Source organism: Plectropomus leopardus, chromosome 15 (assembly GCF_008729295.1).
Source record: "Plectropomus leopardus isolate mb chromosome 15, YSFRI_Pleo_2.0, whole genome shotgun sequence".
Taxonomy (NCBI): Eukaryota; Metazoa; Chordata; class Actinopteri; order Perciformes; family Serranidae; genus Plectropomus; species Plectropomus leopardus.
In genome coordinates this window covers 4,165,456-4,189,953 of record NC_056477.1, presented here as the reverse complement: position 1 = coordinate 4,189,953, position 24,498 = coordinate 4,165,456, and the positions used below count along the sequence as shown (strand labels likewise).

Below are 24,498 nucleotides of genomic sequence, written 5' to 3'. Positions count from 1 at the left end.
CTCAGACTCGGGTCCGACTCGACAGTCGTGTGGCGCACTCGTCCAACTTTGCCCGGTGTCAGGAGCAGACGTACCGGAGGAGGCTACCGGTGCTGTTTCACGGCCTTTTTCCTCAGTGCAAGTTTTTTAAACGAGGTGACTGAGCCGAAAACTTGCCTGACTTGAAACTTTTTTTCCACCTCAGAAGACAGTTTTGGAAAAAAAAAAGAAAAATGGCAGACAACGAGCACGTCTCCTCCACCACTCCTCTGTTCGGCGACGAGGTGCACCACTACCAGGCCGAGCCGGACCCAGAGCCGGACAGGCCCAAACAGGACCTCTTCAGCATGGATGATATTGTGGACTTGGTCGGCGGTGCTCAGGACGCCTTGGACCGCCACTTTGCTGAAGACAGTGCGCCACGCGGCTTCACAGAGGAGCCAGAGACGATACCGGAGCCCGAACCGGAGCCAGAAGTCAAAGAACCGGAGCCAGAGGTAGAAACTGCCATCCCAGACTCCACCACATTTTCTTTTGTTCCTGACACCCCTTCTTTAATCGCCGAGGAGCCCGAAGTTGTCGCCCCCAAAGCTGAACCCGAGAGCACAAAGATCGTACCGGAGCCACAGGCTGCCCCCGAGCCAGAACCTTCCCCGGCGAGCGACGCCCTCCCCGCGGCTGAACCCCGGAAAGCAGCCCCAGCCCCCGCAGAGGCAGCAGAGCAACCTGCGGTGACAGAGGAACCACCGGCTCCAGCATCTTGTGAGTATTTGACGGGGAAACATCATTTTAAATCAACATGGAAGCGAGGTTTTAGTCATTTAAACAGATTTTCAGATATATTTCGACTATTATTAAGTGTGAAATTTTGCTAAAACGGCTTTTAACGGTAATTTTCCATCTTTCTGTAACGTTTATTTGAACGAGGTTAGCATCGTGTGCGTCAAGACGCCGACATACAGATAAAAAGTGGGTATGAATTGCCAAAATTGTCGGCTTTGCAAACTTATTTCAGCATTAAATCGTTTAAAAATGAGTTTTTTTGTTGTTGTTCACATTTGACATTTTTGTTCCGTCACGGTGAGGTTAGCCGGTTAGCGGGCTAGTGATGCTACTCCTGAGGGGAGCGGATTCATCATTAAGCTAACCTGCGTTATGACAGTTGGATGTCCTGTGAATGGACAAAACACATATTTAACCACACGTGTTCATACAGTGTGATAAAATAAGCACCGTCGGGTGATTTTGTGCAGATTCACGCTGAATAAGCTAACAGGTTAGCCCAGTTTTTGCTGTGTTGTAGGAATGCGGCCCACCTGTTTTGACAAATAAACGGCAGGAAGCATAATGTGAACTGTTGCCTGCATGAGGCGGCAATAATGCACCATTTTTTTGCCTTCAGCCTTGTGTTAACAACCTGCGCATTCAACCTGATACACTTTATGTATTAATTTAACATTTTACATTGATATATTTAATTTGTTTCGCCGTTATTTTTGTCATAACTGTGTCAGACTCAGCAGCGCCCATCTGCTCTGTGCCGCTACCCGCTGCGTGACCGCGGTTGCTAACGCCAAGTTCCATGATCGGACACGGCGTTATAAGTAATTTTTGTTAGTTTAAGTACAAACAACAAATAATAAAATAGTCATAAAAGGGTATCTGTCACCCGGCTATCACTTCGATGTAACACAAAGCTCAAAAACAGGGCAAACACGCCCGATGATGTGATGTTTCTCTTGACTGGTTGTCAGGTTGACTCCAGCTGGCCAACTTAACGTAATACTAAAATTTACCAGAAATCTGGTGATTTTAATTGAAGTACCTGCAAGGCTATGCAAGACGGACTTTTACATTGTGGTCGGTGAATTAAGTTGGTAAAAAGCATGACGTCGGATGAGAATATGTCCGATAATGGAAGCACCGGGCCGTTAGCACAGAGCGGTGTACCAAAGCTGTAACCCGGAGATTAGTCACAACAAAGGAATCCGCTCTGCGTCCACTCCCTGTCGGCTTCCCAGTTTTTCCATATTACTATCAGACTAACTTCAACGCCTTAAATCAATGTTGTATTTTTTGCTCTGTTGCCGGCCTGGTTTCAGTCATTCCACCCCCCTCCATCTCCACCCAAAACCAACACCCTAAATCCGGAAAACAATGTAGCCAGTGAGGCCTGTGAGCCTCCTTGTGTCCCCTTTTAAGCTGCTGTTCAAGTCTGAATCTTCTCCAAGTGACGTTTTTTTGTAATTTAAGATTAGAAGATGTGCATTTTAAGATGCTGCTGCTGTTGTTATTGTTATTTATTGGGATGTAGCAGGTAAACAGGCCTACCTCGCCTCCTCCAGGCATGGGAAGCAGGCAGCAGAGGCAGGGTGGGGCTGCTTGGCAAGGCCCACTGATGGAGGTGGATAAAGCATGAGGTTCAGTTAATGCATCGCAACCACAAGTCTGAACAAAAGACACAAACTTATTCACAGTTTCCCACACTAAAAGGATTATTAGTCAGACTAAGTTTAATTTTTTACATTTCCTCTTTTCCATCATCTTTTATCACTCTAATACATACGGTTTCCCCTTTTACAAGTAACCCCATTTGAGTGGGGTTTATTGGACTTTTTAAAATTCTTGTGGTCATGTATAATTAAACATTATCTTTCATTCCAGCTGCCCAACAGACATCATTTAAACGTTGTCTTCAAGCTTTAGCCCTGTTAAAGACCAGGATTTATCGACTACATATAGCTAAATTTTAGACCATATTTTAAAATAATTATTAAATATATTATAAATACATGATAACCTGCAACTAGTTAACAAAGCAAATTTCATACCCCCGCATTTACATTCTGAATGTTTATTTTTTGTCACATACTGATTGTGTTTACTCTGTCAGACTAGACGATGACTAACTTCTATCAGCCTCGAATAACCGATTTCAAAATCTAAATGTTAAACTTCTTTTCTACGATAAATTGCTCAATGGGTTGTCTCTTCATGTTATGCTGTGCCAAATCTGAGGCTAATAATGTGACCAAAAAGTGTCGTCATAAGATGTAAAAGCTGATTTCATTGATTTTTGTCCACTAACGCCCATACACCGAATCATAAATTCACCTTTTTAAATAATATTTTCCAGAATTGTTGTCTTTATTAAGTAGTTTACAGTTTAGATGCAGATAGTTAGAGATTAATTGATTAGTCCATTAAAAAAATCTGAAACTATTTTCATAATCAATTTCTCGTTGAGGTCGATTTATGCCGAAAATGAAAAACATTTCATGCTTCCAAGTTCTCTCAGATGTTAAAGTTAGCTGCTCATGAATTGAATGTTTTAGGGTTTTGGACTTTTGTGTTGTAGAATATCTTGACGGGAATTTTTCACTGCTTTCTGACATTTTATAGACGAAATGATTAATGGATTGATGGTGAAAATAAGTGGATAATGATAATAATTACTAATGCAGAAAATGACAGTAATTAGTCATTAGTCACATAAATTACTGTCTGTCATACATTGACAATAAGTGATTTAATGGGAATTTAGCTCGACCTCAGTGTCAAAGACCAGTAAAATAGCATTGTGTGTGTGAGGACAATGACTAGGATTCTTCAGCCGGATATCAGCCCACGCACTTTTTCTTCTTCTCGTCTTTAATCTGTCGTCTCTTCTCAGCACACGAGTCTGATCCGATGAGTCCCGCTGTGACTTACCTTCACACAGATTCACATCGCCACCCTAAAAAAAAAAGGTGTTCAAAGTGAGTTTTTGTCCCCACCCTTGGTCCGGTCAGACGGCGTGACTGACATAGTGGTTAATTGATGCTCACCGCCGGCCTACATCTTATTTTTGGGTCACCTACATCCGTCAGTGTGTGTTTGTGCAGAGCTTGTGATGTGGTCAGGTGGATTAGATGGAGAGGGGAGATGTCAGACACACAAGTCACGGAGGCTTAAAGCTCACAGCGTGCTGTCCACTGTTGTTGTTTTCCCTGTATCCTGGTGAAGGCTACACATAAGTGGGGTTAAGTGCTGCATAGTCGGACCCCCTCCACCCCAAAGCATCGACACCAGGCCGCTTCACTCTGTCGTTTTCACTCCGCTAACACAGCAGCTGGCTTTCAGTCTAAAACTCCTGAATATGTTGACAACCACATGCTAATCTGTTTTAAATCTCGCCTCTTATCGCTGTGATAAGCATAGATATTTCCACAGCTGACGATACTTACCCGTGTTTTGCCGATTCATCACATTAATGCTGATTTTAGGGCCTTAAAGAGTTGTGCGAGAGGTTTTTAAGTAAAAAAATCAGCCATTTTAACATGCAGTGAAGTGAACTAGTGCATTGGTGGAGAAGGAAATAGCTTGTCAGGTAAAAATGTCTTTTTATGTTGCCAGAATCGTTAAGAAACTCTGTGATTTTGTTATTATTGTTTGAAAACGTCTTAAGCTGGAATGATTAGTGAATCTTGAGATTTAGTCATTTTTGAGCAAAAACTGTGGGGAAAAAAAACCCAAATATTCCCCGGTCCCTGCTTTTTCCTTGTTATTAGATAATTTTCTAATTATTCTCTCTTGCTTAAAAAAAACAGCTAATTTTCAGGTAATTTTCTTCACATTTTACAATTTTTTGCAATTTGTGAGACATTTCATGCAAAGTTGCTTATCGCCTTTTTGCTCATTTTTTGGAAAGAAATCAATCCAGCTCGTTGACGTGTCTATAGTTGCTTGTATATGCTTGTGAAAGGCATGTCATGCAGCACAAGGACTGTAAAACATTTTTTGATAATGGTGTCCTGAAATGAGGTCATTAAAAGCATAGATATGTGAGGTGAGCAGAACATTTTGTAAGTATAAAAAAGTGCTAATGTAACAGAGACACTGTGCCTAAATGATCTCAAACATATCTGTGACATTTCTAGTTTCTCATTAATGGACACATACTGTAAGTTGAAACAGATACGTTTATAATTAGATAAAATCAGATATGATATCTGCCGTATCCGTGCGGTGCAGAGCTTTAGTTTTTAGCCTAGCTTAGCATAAAGACTGGAAGCAGAGGGAAAGAGCTAGCCGAGTTCTGTCTGGTTGTTTTCTCTTTCAGAGGTTGACTTTATACATGGATATCAGACTCAGCCCTGCTTGAATAACGACAGAGAAACTGATTATCGGGTCATGTCAGCAGCTAACAGTTATTACAGGGTGGACGTCCAGACAACATGCAGCGGTTTTGTTTGGTTTTAGCTGGAGGCCAGTTTCCCTCTCGCTCTTTGTCCTCTGTGTTGACAGGAACAGATTAAATTAATGGAACAAAGCTGAATCAGAAAACACACGGCTCTGGTTTTGTGTGCTTTCTTTTTCTTTTTTAGCTCGAAACTGCTGAACATCACAAACACCACGGACCCCACATTTTAGTGGGTCTTTGTTAAATGTGGTTTTTAGCAGAATTACATAACTATTTTTGTAGGTTTCGCAGAGAGACTGCAGCAGAGATGGTGAAGTCATGTGTCTCTGCAGATGTGCTGTCCATCATCGAGCTAACCAGAAAGAAAGTAACCTGCTGTGGTTAACTGTTAACCCTTCTGTAGATAATGGAGAGAGACATGTCACATACTTTTGGGCTCTTGTGTATTTTAAACTGACAGGAAGCACAGAATCGTACATTGAGTTCTTTATTATACCAGATGGCAGCAGGTTAGTCGCTGGCCTGAAGTCATATCAGTGTCAAGCTGTAAAAGCATTCCTAGAGACACTTATAGCTCAACGAGGAGACAAATACCTCAGCGTGAGGAGCAGGCTCTTTCATCTGCAGGCCTGTGGGCCGACTTTGGCCCGCAGATCACGCCAGGCTGGCTAGCTGACCATTTCGTCAATCCATGACGAGCTGAGGAAAAAACACATTTTGCCACAATAAATCCTTCAAGCCAGGAGAGCGCTTTTGTACACTTGGCCTTTCGACCCCACTACCCATCGGGGTTTTAAAGGCATGCTTTCTTTTAGGTTTTGCCAAAATTACACCATTTTGTCACTGGCAGAAACTGTAGAAACAGAAATTATTGTCAGATTTTCACATATCCGATGCTTCTGAAATGTGTGATCATGTGTGACAAACACTGTCTTCAGGAAAGATCTCCAAATTTAAGCTTAAAATAGTGATTTTTTTATTTAAATCACTAGCGATGCTGGTAATATAGGCACATTATTGGTAAGGACAGATATTGGCTTTAAAATAAATATCGGGCAATATCACAAACTGATATGTATTCTTTTAATCAATAAAGTGAACATATACAAAACATCAACCATAAGTTGAAGTTGATTTTTTTTTCACAATGAATAAATAATACATGCATTGTATTTTATTCCCCCATCTGCTGGTGGGCCACAGTGATAAGAATAAGCATAATATGATGTTAATTCCTCTACAGAAGAGACTTGATCACTAAGATTAGGTGGGAAAAAGTGGATGTATCAATATCTGTATCGGTAGTTCTTATCTATCTGCGCATCAGATATCAGCAAAAAATCCAATATTGGGCCTTTCTAGAATTAATCAATGAAATTACGCTGCCCCTTGTGTGTAAATGTGCAGAGCATCTCTCTTCCTTTTTTTGTGTAAATGTAGGCTGGCATTAAATTATTCACCTAATATTTAATTAAATGCAAAAATGCAAAGTTTAGGTTGTAATGGAGAAATTAGAAGTTTTAGTTGGCTGGTGACAAATTTCAGTAAAAACTAATTTCTGGGATTTATCTGTAAATACGTGCAAAATGCCAAAAGCCTGAACTGTAGGTTTTAACTCCCTGCAGCTTGAAGAAGTGTCTGTTGTTCGCAGCTATGTTTAGGATGGCATGTGATGTTAACTCTAATCTGGTTACATTTGCTCAGGATGGCCCAGATCGTGCCCTTTAGTGTTACTCTTAGGCTGTTCACTGTGAAAAGGGTATACGCACCTTTTTTGTTTGATGACTCTCAAAAATATAGAGGCATAATTGTGACCTGTAGCAGATGTAAATGCTACTCTTAATTATTTGAATGTCTCTTTTTCAGATGACTTTGCCATAACATGCAGTAATCCTGTTAGATTTGATTATGTGCCAGTGTATCTAGAAGTTTTTATAAAAGCATGATGGAGTTGAGCTCATCTTCTCTGGTGTTTGTACCTTTACAAACATCTGAAAATGAGCATCAATGCAAATATGACTGATAAGTTTGTGTTCAGAGGCGACCTGTCACATTAGGACTGAATGTAAAAACTCAGAAATAGATGTTGTGTTATACTGGAACAGATATTTGATCCTATCTTTGAATCTCACAGTACTTCAGTGTTAAATGTGTTTTATTGGTTCAATCCTGCAGGTCTTCTTCATGGTTGGAACATAAAACTTGACAGCAGAGGTAAACCAAACAAAACGGCCGATGTGAATAATCAGTTTAGCCTAATGATTAACAGATTATAAAATCAGTAAGAAGCTGTATTAAAGACTAATATTCTGTGTTCTGCTGTGCCAACAAATTTGATGATCAGCTGAAGAGGCACTGTTGCTTATGATTTATGCAGATTTTTGACCCTGATTGTCAAAGCTTGATTTTTCTCCGTCACTCTTGTAATGTGATGAAACTTTGTTCAGAAGACGTGTATTTGTGTCACCCTGATTCATTATCACAGCTGCTCAGTGCAAACAGAGCGCTCTCCTGTTTACTTTCGGCAATCTAGTGCTTTGATATGAATATAATGACCTTCTCAAAACATGTAAATTGCATTGAATCTAAATTTATGTACATCATGTCTGTTGTGTTCATGTTTGACTGAGTTATGATACCAAGAAGTGAAATTTCACCTGTGCAGGTTGAGCCCCACCCTCCCTATGACGTATATATCTGAAGAAGAAGAATAGAGCCAGTACTGTGCACTCTTACTGCTTACATGAGGAAAGATGTCTAACCTGTTTCAAGAATGTTACTATCTTGCTTATCCTCTGGTAACATGCCCAACAGTCAGTTTTTTTCATATCTTGAAACTTCTCATAGTTAACCCTTTGGAGCCTTAGAAAACTGGCTGATTTCTTACAAAAACATGGGAAGAAGGCAAAGAGCAACAAAAAAATAGTAAAAGAAAATTAGCTGAAAATTGGCACAAAAAAGTAAAAAAAAAAACTGAAGAAATTGACCCCAAAAGTGCAGAAAATTGAAATGTATGTATTTTTTCTGTAACATAACTGTGAATATATAGTTATAATGATAGTAGTTTTATGGGCATATTTCCATACTTTTTGGTAATTTTGTAATAATTGTCACCCCTTCTTTAAAACTACTTTGCATTTAATTTTCAGGTCATTTTCTTTGTCACTTTTTCTAATTTCTTGCAATTTGTGGGAAATTTCTTGCCAAGCTGGTCATGGCTCACTTTACTGCTAGTAACTCTGGTACTAATGAAAAATCACATCTAGACCAGGTTCATTGAGGGTTTCTCAGATGTGCTGAGGTGCTCTGTTTTGCTTTTGAGTTAAAGAAATCCAGAATTTGTTTTGGAGCTGAGGACTTTTTGATCGGTTAAACTGAGCAAAGCGCTCTGTGATTTGGTTGAAATGCACTGTTGAGTTGAACCACGATTATTTTGTGTGTTTGTGTGTGTTGCATGGTTTGTTTGCTTGTCGTTGGAATATTTATGATGATAGTTTTCCAAGGCTCTTAAACTACTGAGAATTTAGTGTATCCTTTGTACTATGAAAACATTTTTTTGTTGGATTTGACACAAACTGGCAGTCTGGAAAACATGAGACTACAGTTCCCTTAAATAATAAGATTGTGAATAAATCTGAAGAAAAAAGTTCTGTGTGGTTGAAGAATCTTTGTCCATAATGTGTTTGAAGTATAAATAGTTTTTTCATTGGCCTTTCTCGTCTCTGACTTTGGACTTTATGGATTTATTCTTCACGTGACACATGCAGTTTTGTTGATTTTGGTAAAAGAACCTTTTTCTGGTTTCAGCCTGTTGTCCTTAATTTGATTCAGTTCATTTGCTTTCATGAGCCATCTGTTTTTTGGTTGAGCTGACAGAGCTCACGATGAAGTTTCCTCTCTTTCTTTGGCAACATCTCAGATCATGTTGACTGACATCATGTTGACTTGTCAAAATGTGCTTTCTTGGTTTAGTAACTGCTGAAACTTTGATAGTGTACCACATTATTTGGATTATATGTTTTCAGTTTCTGCTCAGTAACATGTTTTGTATGCAGCTGAATCTTCTGTGTGCCCCCTTACTGCACACTTCTGTGAAATGTGAGGATTACAAACCACTTAACATAATCACTTCCTCCTGATCAGGGAGGGATTCTTTCAATTCTTGTGTCTCATCACGACAGCTGTCCTCTTGTATGCTTCTAGTCTTTATCTTTCTTCTTGGCAAACTTTCATGTCTTGCTATGACACTGACGCACTCTCTGTTCTGTCCTCCCCTCACTACCAGATAAAGCCTTTAACAAATATTCAAACACCTAAGATAACTCGAATAAGCAAAAACAGTATCTCTTTCAACATCCTATGAATGTTATGCTTGTTAAAAAGTATTAAGGCTTGATATTCAGCCTTAGTTCTGTTGCAAGTGTTTTCTCGGATGCATTATTTTAAAATTAGGTGAAGAATACCCTGCAGGGACCCACGTGTCCCCCTTTGGGTTTCCTTAAATACACACAGAAGCTTTAATTAATTAGTCTCAGCTGAGATTTACTGCAATGTACCGTTATGTTAGTTAAGGAACGTGGTTTCCACATTAAGCAGGATTTCTACTTGTGCCTTGATGCGGTACCTATGGCGTAGGCTCTGTGTAATGTAACTAAATGTAACTAAAGTTGTGATAAAGCAGACCTCCTGTTTATTTTTAAAACCTAACCATTTCCCTCACTGGAAACTAAGCTTTTATTCACTTTTATATCTTCCATGCCACTCCATGGCGTCCAACATGTTGAATGCATATTTCTTTAAAAATCACCAAAAATGTTAAAAGGGAAAATGGCCAAAAAAGTCTTAAAGAAATTACCAGAACTTTTAAAGGAAAAAATAGCCACAGAGTTTGAAAGATAATAAAATCTCCCAAAACAAATTTAAGGGAAAAAAAAGAAGTTTGAAAGAAAAAAAAACTCCTTTGGTAGCCAAAAAGTTTAACAGAAAAAATGCCAAAAAAATTTAAAGAAAAAAAAAAAGCCAAAATGTTTTAAGATACATTTTTTAAAATAGTTTTTCATAAAAAAATAAAATAAATAAAACTTCGCAATCACATTTTGCAAGCCTCAAAAGGTAATAGAATTAGTAAAAATACTGATTAACTGTTTAACTGTTTAAATATCCCGTAGTTAACCCTCCACATAACGTAACAGAATTTATTTTCGGCTGCCACTGTTGTAATGTTGCTCTAAATGAGTAGATATGTAATAGCACTTTGTTGACCATTATGCATGTTTCTTAATTTTCTCCTTGCATTCTGTCTCTTTCTTCATGTATGCCAACTAGCAGAAATTATGTGTGAAATATATCATGGGTCCTTGAAAAGTCATGAAAAAGTCTTGAAATTCTGTCCATGAAAATGTGCAGGAACCTTAGCCTTAGACAACGGATGTCTCAAACCCCTTTTCTTTTTAATTGAGATGCTATCTGTCACTTTCCCTGGTCTTTTCTCTTCTGGGCTGCCTAAACTCACTTTCTGCTGCTTTCTCTGGTTTCCTCCACAGATGTACCTTCTCCTTCTAAAGCTCAGCCTCATCCTCTGATGCAATTCCCTACAGGCAAGTTCTCTCTGCTCGCTGTGTTTCCCCGTGTCCTCCTTTATTTTCTTTCACCACTTCTTTAGTTCACTCCCCCTCCGTTTGTCGTTTAAAGTGGCAAAAATAACCCTTTGCATGCAAGAAGCTGTAGATTTTTGTCGCCTACAATAGCTTTTACACAGGATGCTTGTGGGTTTGTATCTTTAAATACTAAATTGGATGTTTGACTTTGCTTGTGTTGCATTGTGACTCACATGTGATTGTTGTTGTAGAGTAGATTGACATAAACTTACACAAGTAGTATAGTAGGAATAATGATTCTCCTCAGAGACTGACTGAAACTATTTTTATACTTAATATTTGTTAAAGTTCTTTGAGAGGAATCATTATCTACCATCACTTAACAGTTTGTGTCTGTAAAATGGACTGGGCATGGTTTATTGGCGCCAGACCTGGGGCAAAAACATTTGACCACCATGCATCAAGCCAGGGTGGTCAATACAGACGACCAGACAAATGCTGCCAAATCTTGACTGTGGAAAGTAGGCTGTGCTCCCAGACCGCATTGGAAACCATATATTGTAGTCCTGTTTGATTCCAAAAAACATAGCTGACTGTAAGAGCTGTGGCCTAAAGATAAATTAGCTTCCCTCCAACCTTTAAAAGTTAGCTCTGGAAATTTTGTGTCACCCTCACACAGCGTCAGGCTGCCAAAAGAAGAAGAAAAAATGGTTGGGTTATTAATCGAAAAATAAGGCCTTAAATAGTAATAAATTGACTTAAATTAATCTTTCAAAAGTCTTAAAAATACCCAGACATGGGAAGTAAGATTTTATTCATCGTTTTTTTCTGACTTTTCATTGTAAAATCTCAAAATAATTGGCAACTTCAATTTTTTTTTCTGTTGTTAATAATTTAACCGATTCCTTTTCTTAAATTCTCCATGATGGGAATCCAAATAGTGGAATTTCACATGCAGATTGAGAAACAGAAAACTGCCCAAAAAACTGAAATGCCAGATATTTCCCACTTGTGTTGGTAAACTAGATATTTTTATATGTACATTGTCTTTTTGATGTAGATGATCTAAGTTTTTCTTTTCAAAAGTCATATATTATATTACAATAAATCTAATTATCCTTCTTCAAGTTGTGTTATTAGAAAAGTGGCCTTCAACTCAATTCTGAGTGGCATTGAAAATGTCATAAAAAGTCTTAAATCTAAAACCCCGGCCTATGTTGTAGCACCAGGACTTAACATGACCTGGATGACTGACAGTATTCACTATCATTATATCTTTCTTCACATGTGCTCAAAAAAGGCTGTAAATTGACTTTTAAATCTGTGGCCCCTTCGAGGGGTGCTGTGTTCAACACCCATACTGATTTTTTGGAATAAACAGAACTGGTCGGTCATTTATCAGTTGGTGTGAGAACTGTCTACCAGCCACAGCCAACCTTTTAGCAGCACTTGTCTGGCCTTAATCTTCCTGAAAGTATTTGTAGTAACTGTTCTACCCAGGTGTGGTGGGCACTGTAAGGAATGGAGTATGTCTTTGATATGTGCTGTATTGCATTCTCCCTCCTCCCTCTCTACTCAAGCACTTGGGCAGAAGGGTGATTCCCCTGCTCCCATCTCTCCTCTCTCCCCTCTTCACTCCCCCGACTCTCTGGAGGAGCTCTCTCTGACCGAGAGTCCCAACCAGCCCCCTACTTCAGGATTTGCTGCATCCTTGGGCTCCTTCTCCACTGAACCCCCCACTACTCAATCCAAGGACATGCCTTGGGTGGGTGAAGAGGGTGACTCTGGACCAGGCCGTAGTAAGATTAAGGAAGACCTCCTAGATCCGTTAGCAGGTCCTTACCTGAGTTTAGGGAAAGACCCAGGGCCTCATAACCCGTGTGAAGACAGCGGAGTGTCCTTTTCACCTGAGGAGAAGCTGATTAGCTCAGACAGGTCCTCCACTGGCCCCTCCCCTGTGAACCCCCAGATGAAGGTCCCTGAGTCTCACCTTGCCTCCTCTAACCCAACAGAGCACTGGGATTCACTAGCATCTCAAGACAACTCCAAGGTCTCCATGGATAACTTCTCCAAGGACACCGCTCCCATTAGCTCTTCCAGGTATGAGCCAGAGCCGCACGGCAACCAGTCCGATGAAGATGATGACCTGATGTATGAGATGAAGAAGAATAACAACCCATTTGAGGGATATTCCCCACTGGCGGACAGTGGATACTCCCATTTCGGAGAGTCCAAGTCCGATAGCAGGGCCTCAAAAATGTCAGAGTCCCCCACTCCGGATCTGGTCCAGTATGGGCAGACTGGAGAGTCCCAGGATGCCCCACCATCTTTCTTAGACGAGGGGAAAACATTTGAGACGGGCAAGATGGCCACTGACTCGCTCATGCAGTCAGTGACTCAGTTCTCTTCTGGTCTGAAAGACGAGGATGAAGAGGAAGAAGAGGATTCTGCTCTGCCGCCGTCTCTTCCAGACATCCTGAAGTCCTCCCCGCTCAACCCCGACAAACTGGACTCCGGCTCCTCAGAGGGAAGCCCGGAGGAACAGAGTCCCATCCTTGAACGGAGGATGATGGAGTCGCCCAACCCTCCGATCAATCTGTCGGCTAACAACCCGTTTGCCTTTGATGCAAAAGTGTCCCTGCTGAAAGAGATGACCGAGGAGATGGAGGTGAGGGCAGCCGACAAAGCAAAAGTTGAAGACGACAAAAGCTTTGGCGCCTTTGATCTCGTCAAAGAGGCAGAGGAAACCACCCCCACAAAGGTCAAAGAAGAACAGCCGGTCAAGATTGAACAGAAAGATTGGTTTTCAAGCCACGATTCTCCAAAAATGACAGAAAAGTTCGAGCCACTTGACTTCAAGAGCAAAAAGACCCCCGCTGAGGATTCAGATTCAGAGTCGCCGACAGCGGACTCTCTGTCTCCGGTCCTGGAAGCCATGGCCAAGAACCCTGCCAGCTTCCAGGTGGAAACAGAGAAGATGGACCAGAAGATGGAGGTGGAGGAGCCTGAGGTGGCCGAGGAAGTCTCTGAGCATGAAGTCTCCTCTGAGGAGTTTGAGTTTATTGAGCGACCACCAAGGGGCGTCATTGACGAGTTTCTTGAGGCTTTGGATACTTCCAAATTTGCCTCCGCCAAGCCCCCAGAGATCCCCATGGATGATGATTTAATCTTTGGGCAGAAAGATGCAGCTCCACCTGTGACAAAAGCAGCCACGCCCCCCAAGGTTGAAGAGGAGGCTCCAAGTCAGAGCTCCTACCGCCTCCTCACCCAGGCCTCCCCCCAGAAGAGCAAGGCCGAGCTGGAGAAGCTTGACATTCAGCAGCCTCCGCCCCAGGCTCCCCTCACCCATTCCCCTGTCCGCAAACCAGAGGAGGCGCTCGCTAAGAAGAGCGTGGAGGGCGGCAAAGGGTTTAAGCTGCCAAACGTGAACATAAGAGCAGGTAAAATAAACCAGTCCCGGCATGGAAACCATCCCTTCCACATCCTCCTCAGTTTACACTGGCACTTCCATGTTCATCGACGTAATTTCCATCTTCACTCTTTTGTTATCCTCAGTTTTTTTCTCCCAACCAGCATCTGGTATTTTACTTTAGATCCCACCTCTTCCCACGTAGTGTCACCTTTCCTTTCTTGCATCGTCCCATTACTTGCATTTGCATTTTCTTTGAAAATTAACCCTCGCATTTTGTAACGTCTAATTTAATTTGTGTGGTTATGTGGTTCGGCCTTTTTGCTTTTGTTGCATTTTGTGCATTTTCTGTCTCATTAGAGTAACATCATTTCCTGTACCCTGATCATTTTATTTTTGCATTTTACATTTTAAGATGTGGTAAGTAAAATGTGATGATGTTAAAGCCTCCAGATATAACTTTTTAAAAAAAAAAAAAAACATTTAGTTCTGAATTTAATGTTGATTGCACAATTTAATGGCTATAGAACAATGAAAAAAGCATTACAATTGGTTTGCTATTAGATTAGCCTTCACTATACAATTCGGCCTGCCTCTGGGAACAATTTACGGCACAAATGGGAGCGCGTCAACCATTACACAACAAAAACAAGAAGATAACTGTGCTGTTTGTTGACTCAGGTCCAGCACTAACTATCTGCAGCAAAGGAGTAATTTTGCAGTGAACAAGTGATTTTTGCAGTTGTCATTTTTTGTCTAAAGTAGAATTGGAAATGGCAGAAGGTGGAACAAGTAAAGTAATTGCAGAAATTCTGCACAGGAAATATGTAAAGAACGTCACATTATATGAGCAATTATTATAATGTATGCCATGAATGTTGGCAAAGTTAGGTGAAAAACTGCCACATAGCAAAAATCTTGCAGAAATCCCTACCCTGCAATTCAAACCTATATTTTGTTATTTCTCAAAAGAACTGAATGTAGGCAACAGAGTCCTTAGCAACGGTCAGAATCAAGTAACGCTAGGTTTTTTTTATTTTAAAACGAGTAAAATATAACTATCTAAAATGATTACAAAATTACTTAACCCCTTAAGTGAACATGTTTTTCCTTCTCTCTTCAATGTTGTGTGTGTTGATGTTGTTTAGTGTTGATTGCACGTCTGTGAATAGTTGCTAAGCTCTGAGGAAAACAGAAAGTGATCCCGCGAGTCTTTGCGTCAGTGGTGTCAGCAATAATACCACTCGGATATGCTAGGTTGAGTTAGAATTGAAAGTTGAAAACTTGTTGCTTTCCACTTAAATTTTTTATTTCTGTTCGGTTGGAAACAAGAGTCCCTTTTCATTGTCTGTTTCTTAAAATCCACTAAAAAGAAGTACAATTTTTAAGATATTTTATGCGTGGTATGGAGAAATAAGAAATTGTGGGATACAGTCAGATGTACCATGTAACACTCGGACAGCCGAGTGTTTTTTCTTTGTGGAGTTGGATTACCTCTCTGTCTGCTTTTAGCTTCTCTCTGCTCTGGAAATAACTGCCAATCTGAAACCCAACACCCACCTTGTATTCCCCAACACCCACTCACAATTGCATACACGCTCACACACCCAGAGCTACCAGCCACGCCCTGTTACTGGTTCTGATTTATTTATGTGGTTTGCAATCTCTCCCACACCCTGTAATAACTGATTGCATCAGGTTTTATGCACCTGAGGCTAAATACTGAATATCAACCTCTGTGCCAAATAACTGGAGCTTTAATGATTTTAGAGGGTGTTGAGCTTTCCATCCACCATCCACTGTAAATATTTACCTCGGGGGTTATTTTGCCAATAGTCTTTTTTAAAACTGGTAAATTTTAACTTGGTTTTATGTAATGAATGACAGATTAAGGTTTCCAGAGATCAAGTTTACACTTGTCCATTAGTTTGCAAGTAGCATTTACCTTATAAGAGACTGGAATATCTGGAAGAGCCTGACACGAGTGTAACGAGTCACATTAAAAATAACACTCAAAAGCACAATTGGTGCTATTGATGCACCAGTAAATTCTGTCCACATGAGAGGAAATTTGTTTCCACGAAATGTCACACTTCATTTAAAGCACAAAAAAAGTTAAAAATCTCCCCCCAAAAAACCCCAAATGAGCCAAAACCAGTTTTGAACATTTGAACTGGTAGCGCTTCGAAATGCAGGGCATAAGCAATTTGATCTAATGGAGTACCGTACTAAAAGGAAGGGCCTCTTCTTTTATTTAATCTCATATGGCGTTTTCTCTTGAAAATGAACTCATTAGTTACCGTTTAATGGTCGCCAGTCTTTCATAAGTGAAATAACTTAAACTGACATCCCTGTTAGATGGACAAAACAACATTTGAATATGTAATTGAGCTCTCAGAACTTGTAAAAAGCACTTTTCTCTTTGTTTTTTTAAAAAATCATGAAAATAATAGTCAGTCGCAGCTCTAAGGAGGATTTATGTGGGTTTTTTGGGAGGAGTACGTCCTCTATTGTGGACATAATTCATGTGGCTGATAGGAGACCAATTGATAGCTTTAATGATGCTACCACCCTTTCCTCTTTACATCCAGGGCAACATTAAAAACTTCCTCTGTTGGTATGTTGAACAGAGTGTTTGTGGTCGATCTTTATTGCACCCTGAGGTGGCTGTGTGAGAATAAACACTGATGCAATGATATTTCAGAGACAGTTTGTCAGACAGATGCAGAGCTGCCCTCTTCAGGGCTTTTAGAAAGCGATGAGCGGCCCAGGAGGCTCCGCTGTGTCTCTGAAGGCAACAACCGCTTAGTCTTCATTTTAATGGATGACTCAGTTTTATTTAAACTGATATTGATCAGTTAATACACACACCATCCATCGTGTTGCAGACAGCTACTGTGTAACTGGAGCAGTAGGACTTTGCTCTTTGGGACGAGCTGTGTGTGTGTTTTGAGGGATCTCCTGTTAATTAAAGCCTCCTCCTCCTCCCTGCATTGCGACACTGGCAGGCCCACAAAGGGTTCTCCGACCCAGAAACGACTCAGCAAATGTTCTTCATTATACAACTTGAGGTGCAGAGCTGCGATCTGAACATAAATCTCCCGTCATGCTGAGAGCAGCATGTTTCATTGGTTGAGTTTTTCTCTGCCAATCTGAATAAGATATCCTACTGATACCAGAATTATACTTATTTTTAAAACCTTTTTTTTACTTCTCTAATATTTTATGTCTTAAAGTTCTTCATTATGGCTGTTTTTCTGGTGTAGTTTTGTCTGAAACCTGAAGAGATTCACTTTACAGTTATATGAAACAGAAAATAGCAGTAAATATTTGTTGACATTTGTGCTTGAACATCAAACAATTATTGGATTATCACAATAGTTTGTCAAGTGGATTCGGCAATTAATTAGGACAATAACTTGATAAATCAGTTCACTTCACCTTAATGTGGAGTTAACCTTATTAACTTGAAATGACAAACAATAATTATTTTTAATATTAACATAATCATTATCATTACCATCATTTGCTTAGTCATTAAGATTAAGCGAAAAAAACAAAGAAATATTAAAAGTCCACAGTAACCTTAATGATATTTCAACATTTTACCTGATGAATTATTGTTTTGCATTGATTTATTAATTAACTTTTAGTTTCAGCAGACTTAATTCAGACCTTAAAATTGACCCGTTGATGAATTTTTAAGTAATAAAGAGAGCAACATGAACAAATCACTTCAAATTTAAGCCTGAACACCTGCAGAAAAGTTCATTTAAAACATGCTTCTCCAACCATGTGAATGATAAAATAACACGCCCGAGGTAATACCTCATTATTAGTGAATCAGCCATTTAAGGTGAAGCAGTTATACTGATTTGACATGGCAGGATTAAAAAAAGAAGGCAAATCAACATTCAACTTAATCATATGTTCAAATGATTTCATCAACATGCAGTTTGACATTTTGAATTTTCGGGGAAGTTGGGACATGTTGTGTAGCTTCTGCTTTTCTGAATGCTTTACATTAACTTTGGAAGGCAAAACTGTGATGAAATTCATCAAAAATATGAAAAAACTGTCGTCTAACTGTAGTTTTATGGTGTGAATAGTGACTCTGGTGTGTGTCATCAGCAGTGCAGAGCAAAGGTATCACGGTGAAGGGTCACTTTGTCCCTCTGAGGACAAAGCAGGACAAACTTTGTACTTCTCTTTTTATGTAACCGCCTCTTTCTTTCGCCACCAAAGTTCAGCCTCTGCAGCTTTGTTTGGAGCAGGGCACCAGATAACAGAGCCAAGAGGTCAGATGGACACTCTGTCCCAAATCTGAAAAATCCCCACTAAAGGCTACAGTTAGTAACTTTTATGGAAATAACTTTTTTTGCTATATTTGCTGAAACTGTTACTATGTTGAGAGAAAGTCATGTCTTTCTTCCTCTATCTCCTATGGCATTCGCTAGAATCTGCGGTTGAAGGATAACAACCAATCAGAGCCGGGGAGTCTCTGAAGCAGCTGTTAGTTTTGTCAGTCACTGCTGGTGATCTGAGGTCAAACTGCCAAACTAGGCAGCTCTCAGTGCGTTTACACGCACAGTTCAGTAGAGCTAATTTTATAACTCGATTAGGCCGTTTAAAACATAATGAATTGACTCTGACATGAAAATTTGCTTCTGTTATGTTTCCATTCATCATATTATTGTAAACTGAATATTTTTGGGTATTGGACTGCTGTTCAAAACAAGCAATTTTCTGTATTGTCTGACATTTTACAGTCAAAATCTGTTGTAAAATGATTCACCAGGTAATCAACAATGACAAGCATATTTTATTGCAGCCCTAAAAAAAATCTGACTATATATTTAACCCTTTTGAAACATGGATCAACATTAATTTTCTTGTGCTGGGTTCATATGCCTTTCACAAGTATGTAAGTCTTTGAACTTTGTGAAAATTGGTTTGATTTCTTTCGACAACATGGGAAAATAAGGCATAGAGCTAATAGAAATTAGTATATTTTGATTTTTAAATAAAAAAAAATTAAAGCTGGGGGAAAATACTAATTCAACAATATTTAGAATGATCAGAAATATGTATTTAAAAAGATGTTACAGGATTATTTTTTCTTAAGCACTTTTTTCAGGTAATTTCCTTTTTTGTACTAATTTAATTGAGCCGTGATTTCAGGGTTAGCTGTGAAATGAGAGTTTGGCTCGACTGTCAAAAACGTTCTCTCTTTACAGCTAAACAGTATACTAGAATATGTTTCTGAAAACTGCAGTTCATGAGCTGTGATTGACACGATAGCCAGTTGAGTTGAAGACTCGACTCTGATTGATCTCTGAGGCCATTAAAGGTGCTTGAAGGCAATAGAGAAGGCCGAGGATGATGGTTTCTTTTCCCACAGATTATCTTTTATCATTTAGTGCCGTGTGAATAGGGTGAAAGTTTTAGTTAAAGGCTTGTGATTAGATGAAATGTGCAGACCCAGATCTCTTTAACTCTTTGCTGTATGTTGACATGTCCCCTACTTCTTGTAAAAATCATAAAAAAATGATGCATTTCATTTCTGTTTTCTGTCTCAGTGAAATATGTTTTCATGAGCAGGGGCCTTTGAATTTGTTTAGAGGAGAGGAAGAGGAGGGGAGGCAGAGCAGTTTATAAAATGAGGCAGGTGCCCTCTAGTGGAAGAAGTCACTGATTACAACTTGGATGATGAGCTCGCTGTTAATGACCGTTTAATCAGGCAACTTTCAGTTACGTTTCTGTTTGTTTTGCACTACGTTTATTCAGCCTGTAAACAAACACCCTCTTTTGTCGGTTTTCCTTGTATTTAAGATGTATTGCTCGTCAAACTGAGCTTTCCTGCTCTCCGGGTTGGGAAATGACTGTGTAAATGCCCGGAAATCTTGGCAGCAGCTTGAAAATGAGCTAATTTGGCAGTAAACCAGCCATTATTTTCGGTTTTCTTTATCCCTTAGCTGCATGTTGGCAACAGTGAAGGTGACTAGACACAGCTTCACTGTGGTCAAGGTCTTTATTTACGAAACATCTATTCAGAATTATAGTGTCAGCACCACATACAAATTATTCTGACCGTAATGATACCTTACACTTTAATACAGATTTTTATTTAACAAAAGTTCTAAGATATTAAATATTTTCAATGTAGCAGTAATAGTGCAAATACACTTTGACTAAATTAAACAAAAAAAGGACCTATCTGATCAGGCAATTAAACAAATTTGATTATGTTACTGACATAATAAATTATATCATTGTAAATTGAATATCTTTGGTATTTGACTGCTGTTCAAAACAAGCATTTTTCAGTATTGTCTGACGGTTTACAGTCAAAATCAGTCGTAAAATTAATCACCAGATAATTGATAATTACAATCAAATTCATTGCAGCCCTAAATAAGATAGGTCTAGATATTCAACCCTTTGGATCGACATTAATTTTTTTTGTGCTTTTGTTCAGATGCCTTTCACAAGTATGTAAATCTTTGAACGCAGAGAAAATCAACATGTGAAAAAAGGCATTAAGGAACTTATTTCATAATAACTTTTTTTCAGGTAACTTCCCTTTTACTGTCATTTTTGGCTAATGTTAAAATAATTTTCTTGGCTTTTTTTTAGCCTTTTGTTTGTTCTAATTTTCTGGTAATTTCCTTGTACTTTTTAAAAAATAATGTTGGGTTTTTTGTCCTCTTTACATGTTTTTTAAAAAAATCAACCCAATTTGCTCAAGTATCATAGAGTTATTTCGGCACTTTACATTTGATACTCTGTATTATTGACATGCTTGTGTATACACATTTGGCACTCGGCCCTGCAGGTTATCAGTAGTTAGATGGTGAAATGCAGTACTTTCATACCTTTTTTTTTTTTTTAATATGCTGGTTTCAGTTGCCTGGTAGAGTTAATATAACTAAATCGGTTTCACATAGATGGGCAGAAATCACTCATTTGCTCGGTCTCACTGCTTCGTCAGCAGATTGGAGAAAGCAGAAGGAGGGGGGATGACGAAGGAAAAGCAGGGGGGAGATAAAGCATGAAGAAAGTGGGGAGGGTTGGAAGTTAGAGGGCGAAAAATGAGGGGGAAGGGAAGGTCAGACTGGGTGGTGGTGAAGAGGAGGAGGAGGAGGAGGAGAAAAAGAGGAGAGAGAGAGAGAGCCAAAAAGGCTGAGCAGAGAGGGAGGGGGTGAGGCAGAGACGTTTATAGTTGCTGCGTCAGACCGCTGGCAGCAGACAGTCAGCTGACAGGAGTTCATTCGCTCGCTGCAGTCGTCTCCCCCACAGGAAGCCTTGCTCGGGTTCTCCCCTCCCTCCCTCTCCTTCTTCTTCGTCTTCCTCCTCCTCCTCCTCCTGCAGCCGAACACACATTTACTGCCTCCTGCTTGGTCCGTCTCTGTCTGGAATGTGTGTTTGCTGATCGGACGGCATGGAGAACAACTCTGTGGACAACAAGGAGTGCGAGCCTGCTGCAAAGCACTGGAAAGAACAGGGTATATACCTCCACCTTTCTGTCTTTGTCTTGTTGGAGCGTTTCTCCGGAGCAGGACAGTGACACCTCCACCCTCGCAGTGTGGGAGGTGTTCACTGCTGCAAGGTGCTTTGGGGGGAAAGGCCGTCCCAAATTGCTTATTTTTTTATTTTTTTTATTTCACTGCTTTGGCTCATCTTTCATGCTGACAGAAGGAAATGGAGATTTGATGTTGATGCTTAAACAGAGAATCGATTGGTAAAACAGACGTTGCAGCACATTTGGCTGTCACACTGCTGGGTCCATTGATTCAAACGCTGCAGCTTTGGAAACTTTGAGACAAAATTTAACTAAAATGTCAGGATGAATGAAATATTTTTATTTGATTTCAAGGTGCGTCTTGAGTTTGAATATTTTACTCTGCATTACTTTTCTTATGCAGCTTCAGACACCTTCAGACACCAGTTCTTAAACCTTTGAACCTTGAGCAAATTATTTAATTTCTTTGGAAAAAAAATGCAATTAGGCGCTTGGTAAGAATTTTAAGAATTTGCAAGAAATATATAAAATATTTAAGATTATTTTTAAAAATGTTACAGAAATATTGTAATTTTTAAGCACTTAACAGGTCATTTTCTTATTTCTTTTTCTTTTTGCTAATTTTAAGGCAATTCCGTATTAGTAATTTCTTGCTATTTTTGAGCAGTTTCTTCACAAGTTGCCCTCCTCCCATGTTTTTAAAAGGGTTAAGAGAGCAATCAAGGTTTGACAAATGTTTTTAATCTTGCTTCATTTATCTGTGGGACTACTTTTTGTTGACGGTGTGAGGTGTACGTGATCTTTAGTCCTCTGCTGTTTTCTTGCCTCTGGAGTCCCCACAGATAACATGATTGCAGGTTTTTTTCTGGACTGCACTCAGGTCTGCAGCAGCTTCAGAGGACCTTTGGACAGTCAGCCAGTCAGCTGCTGTGACCAAAGGTAGACAGTAGAGAAGAAGAGGAAGGGATTTGTGACGTTAGCTGGCAGTTTAATGATTGGCCCGTGTGCGGAGGATATGCTAACGAGCTGGAGGAGAGTCAGGACGCAGCTTTCAGAGAGCTTTTTGCTCTGGACCGTGTTTACTGAGTGTGTGGTAGACAAAACTAACATGTTTGGTGTTTTAGTGGACTCATTATGCGTTTCTGCCGCTTGTCTCATTTTTAGAGAAAAAAAAAAGAGAATTGGTGACATACTCTTACGTTGTGTTTTTAGGGATGAAACCGAGGATCATTGTCTTTATCAGTCACTTCATCTCAGGCCTGTCCAACATAAAATTATTCAGGAACTATTTGGGTAATTTTTCAAGCAAAAAAGTCAAATATTTCACGTGTCCAGCTTTTTTGGCTTTTCTTGATGCAAAAGGAATTTTTGGAATGAAACAAGCCGTCTGTAATAGCCACTATTTAACATTTTAAAAATTTAATCCAGAACTTTCTTTGTAGGGTTGCAGGGAAATATTGGCACGTCATCGTTGTTGGCAGATATTGGCTTTAAAATAAAATATCGGAATTGGTCATTATGTTTTCTGCCGATATCACAAACAGATATTTTCTTTATTTACAGAAGAAACATGTACAAAACATCAACCTTAATTTTGACATTTTTAAAATTATTTTTCTCAAAGAATGAATGTAAGACACATTGAAAAGCATTATATTTCATGTCTCCATCTGCTGATGATCACTAAAATTAGGTGGAGAAAAATAAGTGGAGGTATCGATATAGCTATTGTTTATCGGCCAAATGAGTTGTCATATATCGGCATATCAGATATCGTGCATCCCTATTTATTTATCCTTTTATATTTACATCTGCATTTACATCTGAAAGGTTTTATTGATAACATTTTTATGCAGATAAATAATTAAACAGCATTTAGAAAGGTTTAGATAAAAGTATTGCTTTTCCTATAAAAAACAAACTTTATTTTGATTGTAAATTATTCATTTTAAAAATGTAGTTGTGTCTAAAATGATTTTTTTCGATTACATCTGTGTAATCCGTCAAATAAGGCTTGTGTGCCAGTAGTACGATGACGTGTCACGTGGTATCTCGGTGTTGTCAACAATCAAGAGTCTTCGTAGTTGCCAGTTGGGGCAAAAGGTCACTTCAGCCTCAGCCCTGTTAGCACAAGCTAACATCAAACACTGAAGCGGCTCTACTCTGTCATATAAAACGTCAATAACCATTAGGTAATAGCCGTGAGATACTAACAGTTAACCCTGTAATTGTGTGTGCAGGTGAATCACAGTAGCTAATGATTAAAGAATAATTTACCACTTTTAATCATTAAATAATTTTACAAATGCTCCTTATAGTGATGGGAATCACCAGAGGCCCCGATACGATATAATCATGATACTACGGTTACAAAATTATTAGGATTTTAAATGTTTTGCCGTATTCTTAGTATTGCCATAATGCATTATCATATAAATTGCAACTCATTACCTTTTTTTAAAATGCGTATTAAGAAAAAACTTTGTTAATATTTGTTTATATCTTCAGTGTGTTCAAGCACCTAAATCATTTTTATTGCAGCAACATGTTTTGCTTACTTAATAGAAAGAAAATAATCCAATAATGATGCATCTTCACTGAGTGACTGAGTGTTTCGCACAGTCTGCCTGTTGTCACCACTTGTTGCCGCAGCCATGGAGTTTAGTTTCCGGTTGTAATGATTAAGATAATTCTTGATTAAATTCGTTGAGTTGACTTTTCTCTGCTGCTTTGAGTGTGTAGAGAGCTTTGTTCATTATGAGGTGGATGCAGCTGAAGTTCAGGTCACTTTGCATCATGGGAATCAACC

General features: G+C 39.3%; 1 protein-coding gene across 2 annotated transcripts in view; it reads left to right on the top strand.

Annotated features, from left to right (window-relative positions):
• Positions 1-24,498, top strand: part of LOC121955015 (reticulon-4-like) — a 43,849-nt gene continuing 19,351 nt past the window's right edge. The window contains exons 1-3 of one of the 2 annotated variants that reach the window (XM_042502790.1): positions 1-741; positions 10,705-10,758; positions 12,339-14,198. In XM_042502790.1, coding sequence (XP_042358724.1) covers positions 213-741; positions 10,705-10,758; positions 12,339-14,198 — 2,443 coding nt within the window. In that variant the 5' untranslated portion in view covers positions 1-212. The remainder of the gene's footprint in view (positions 742-10,704; positions 10,759-12,338; positions 14,199-24,498) is intronic. The other variant, XM_042502791.1, reaches the window with a different exon arrangement.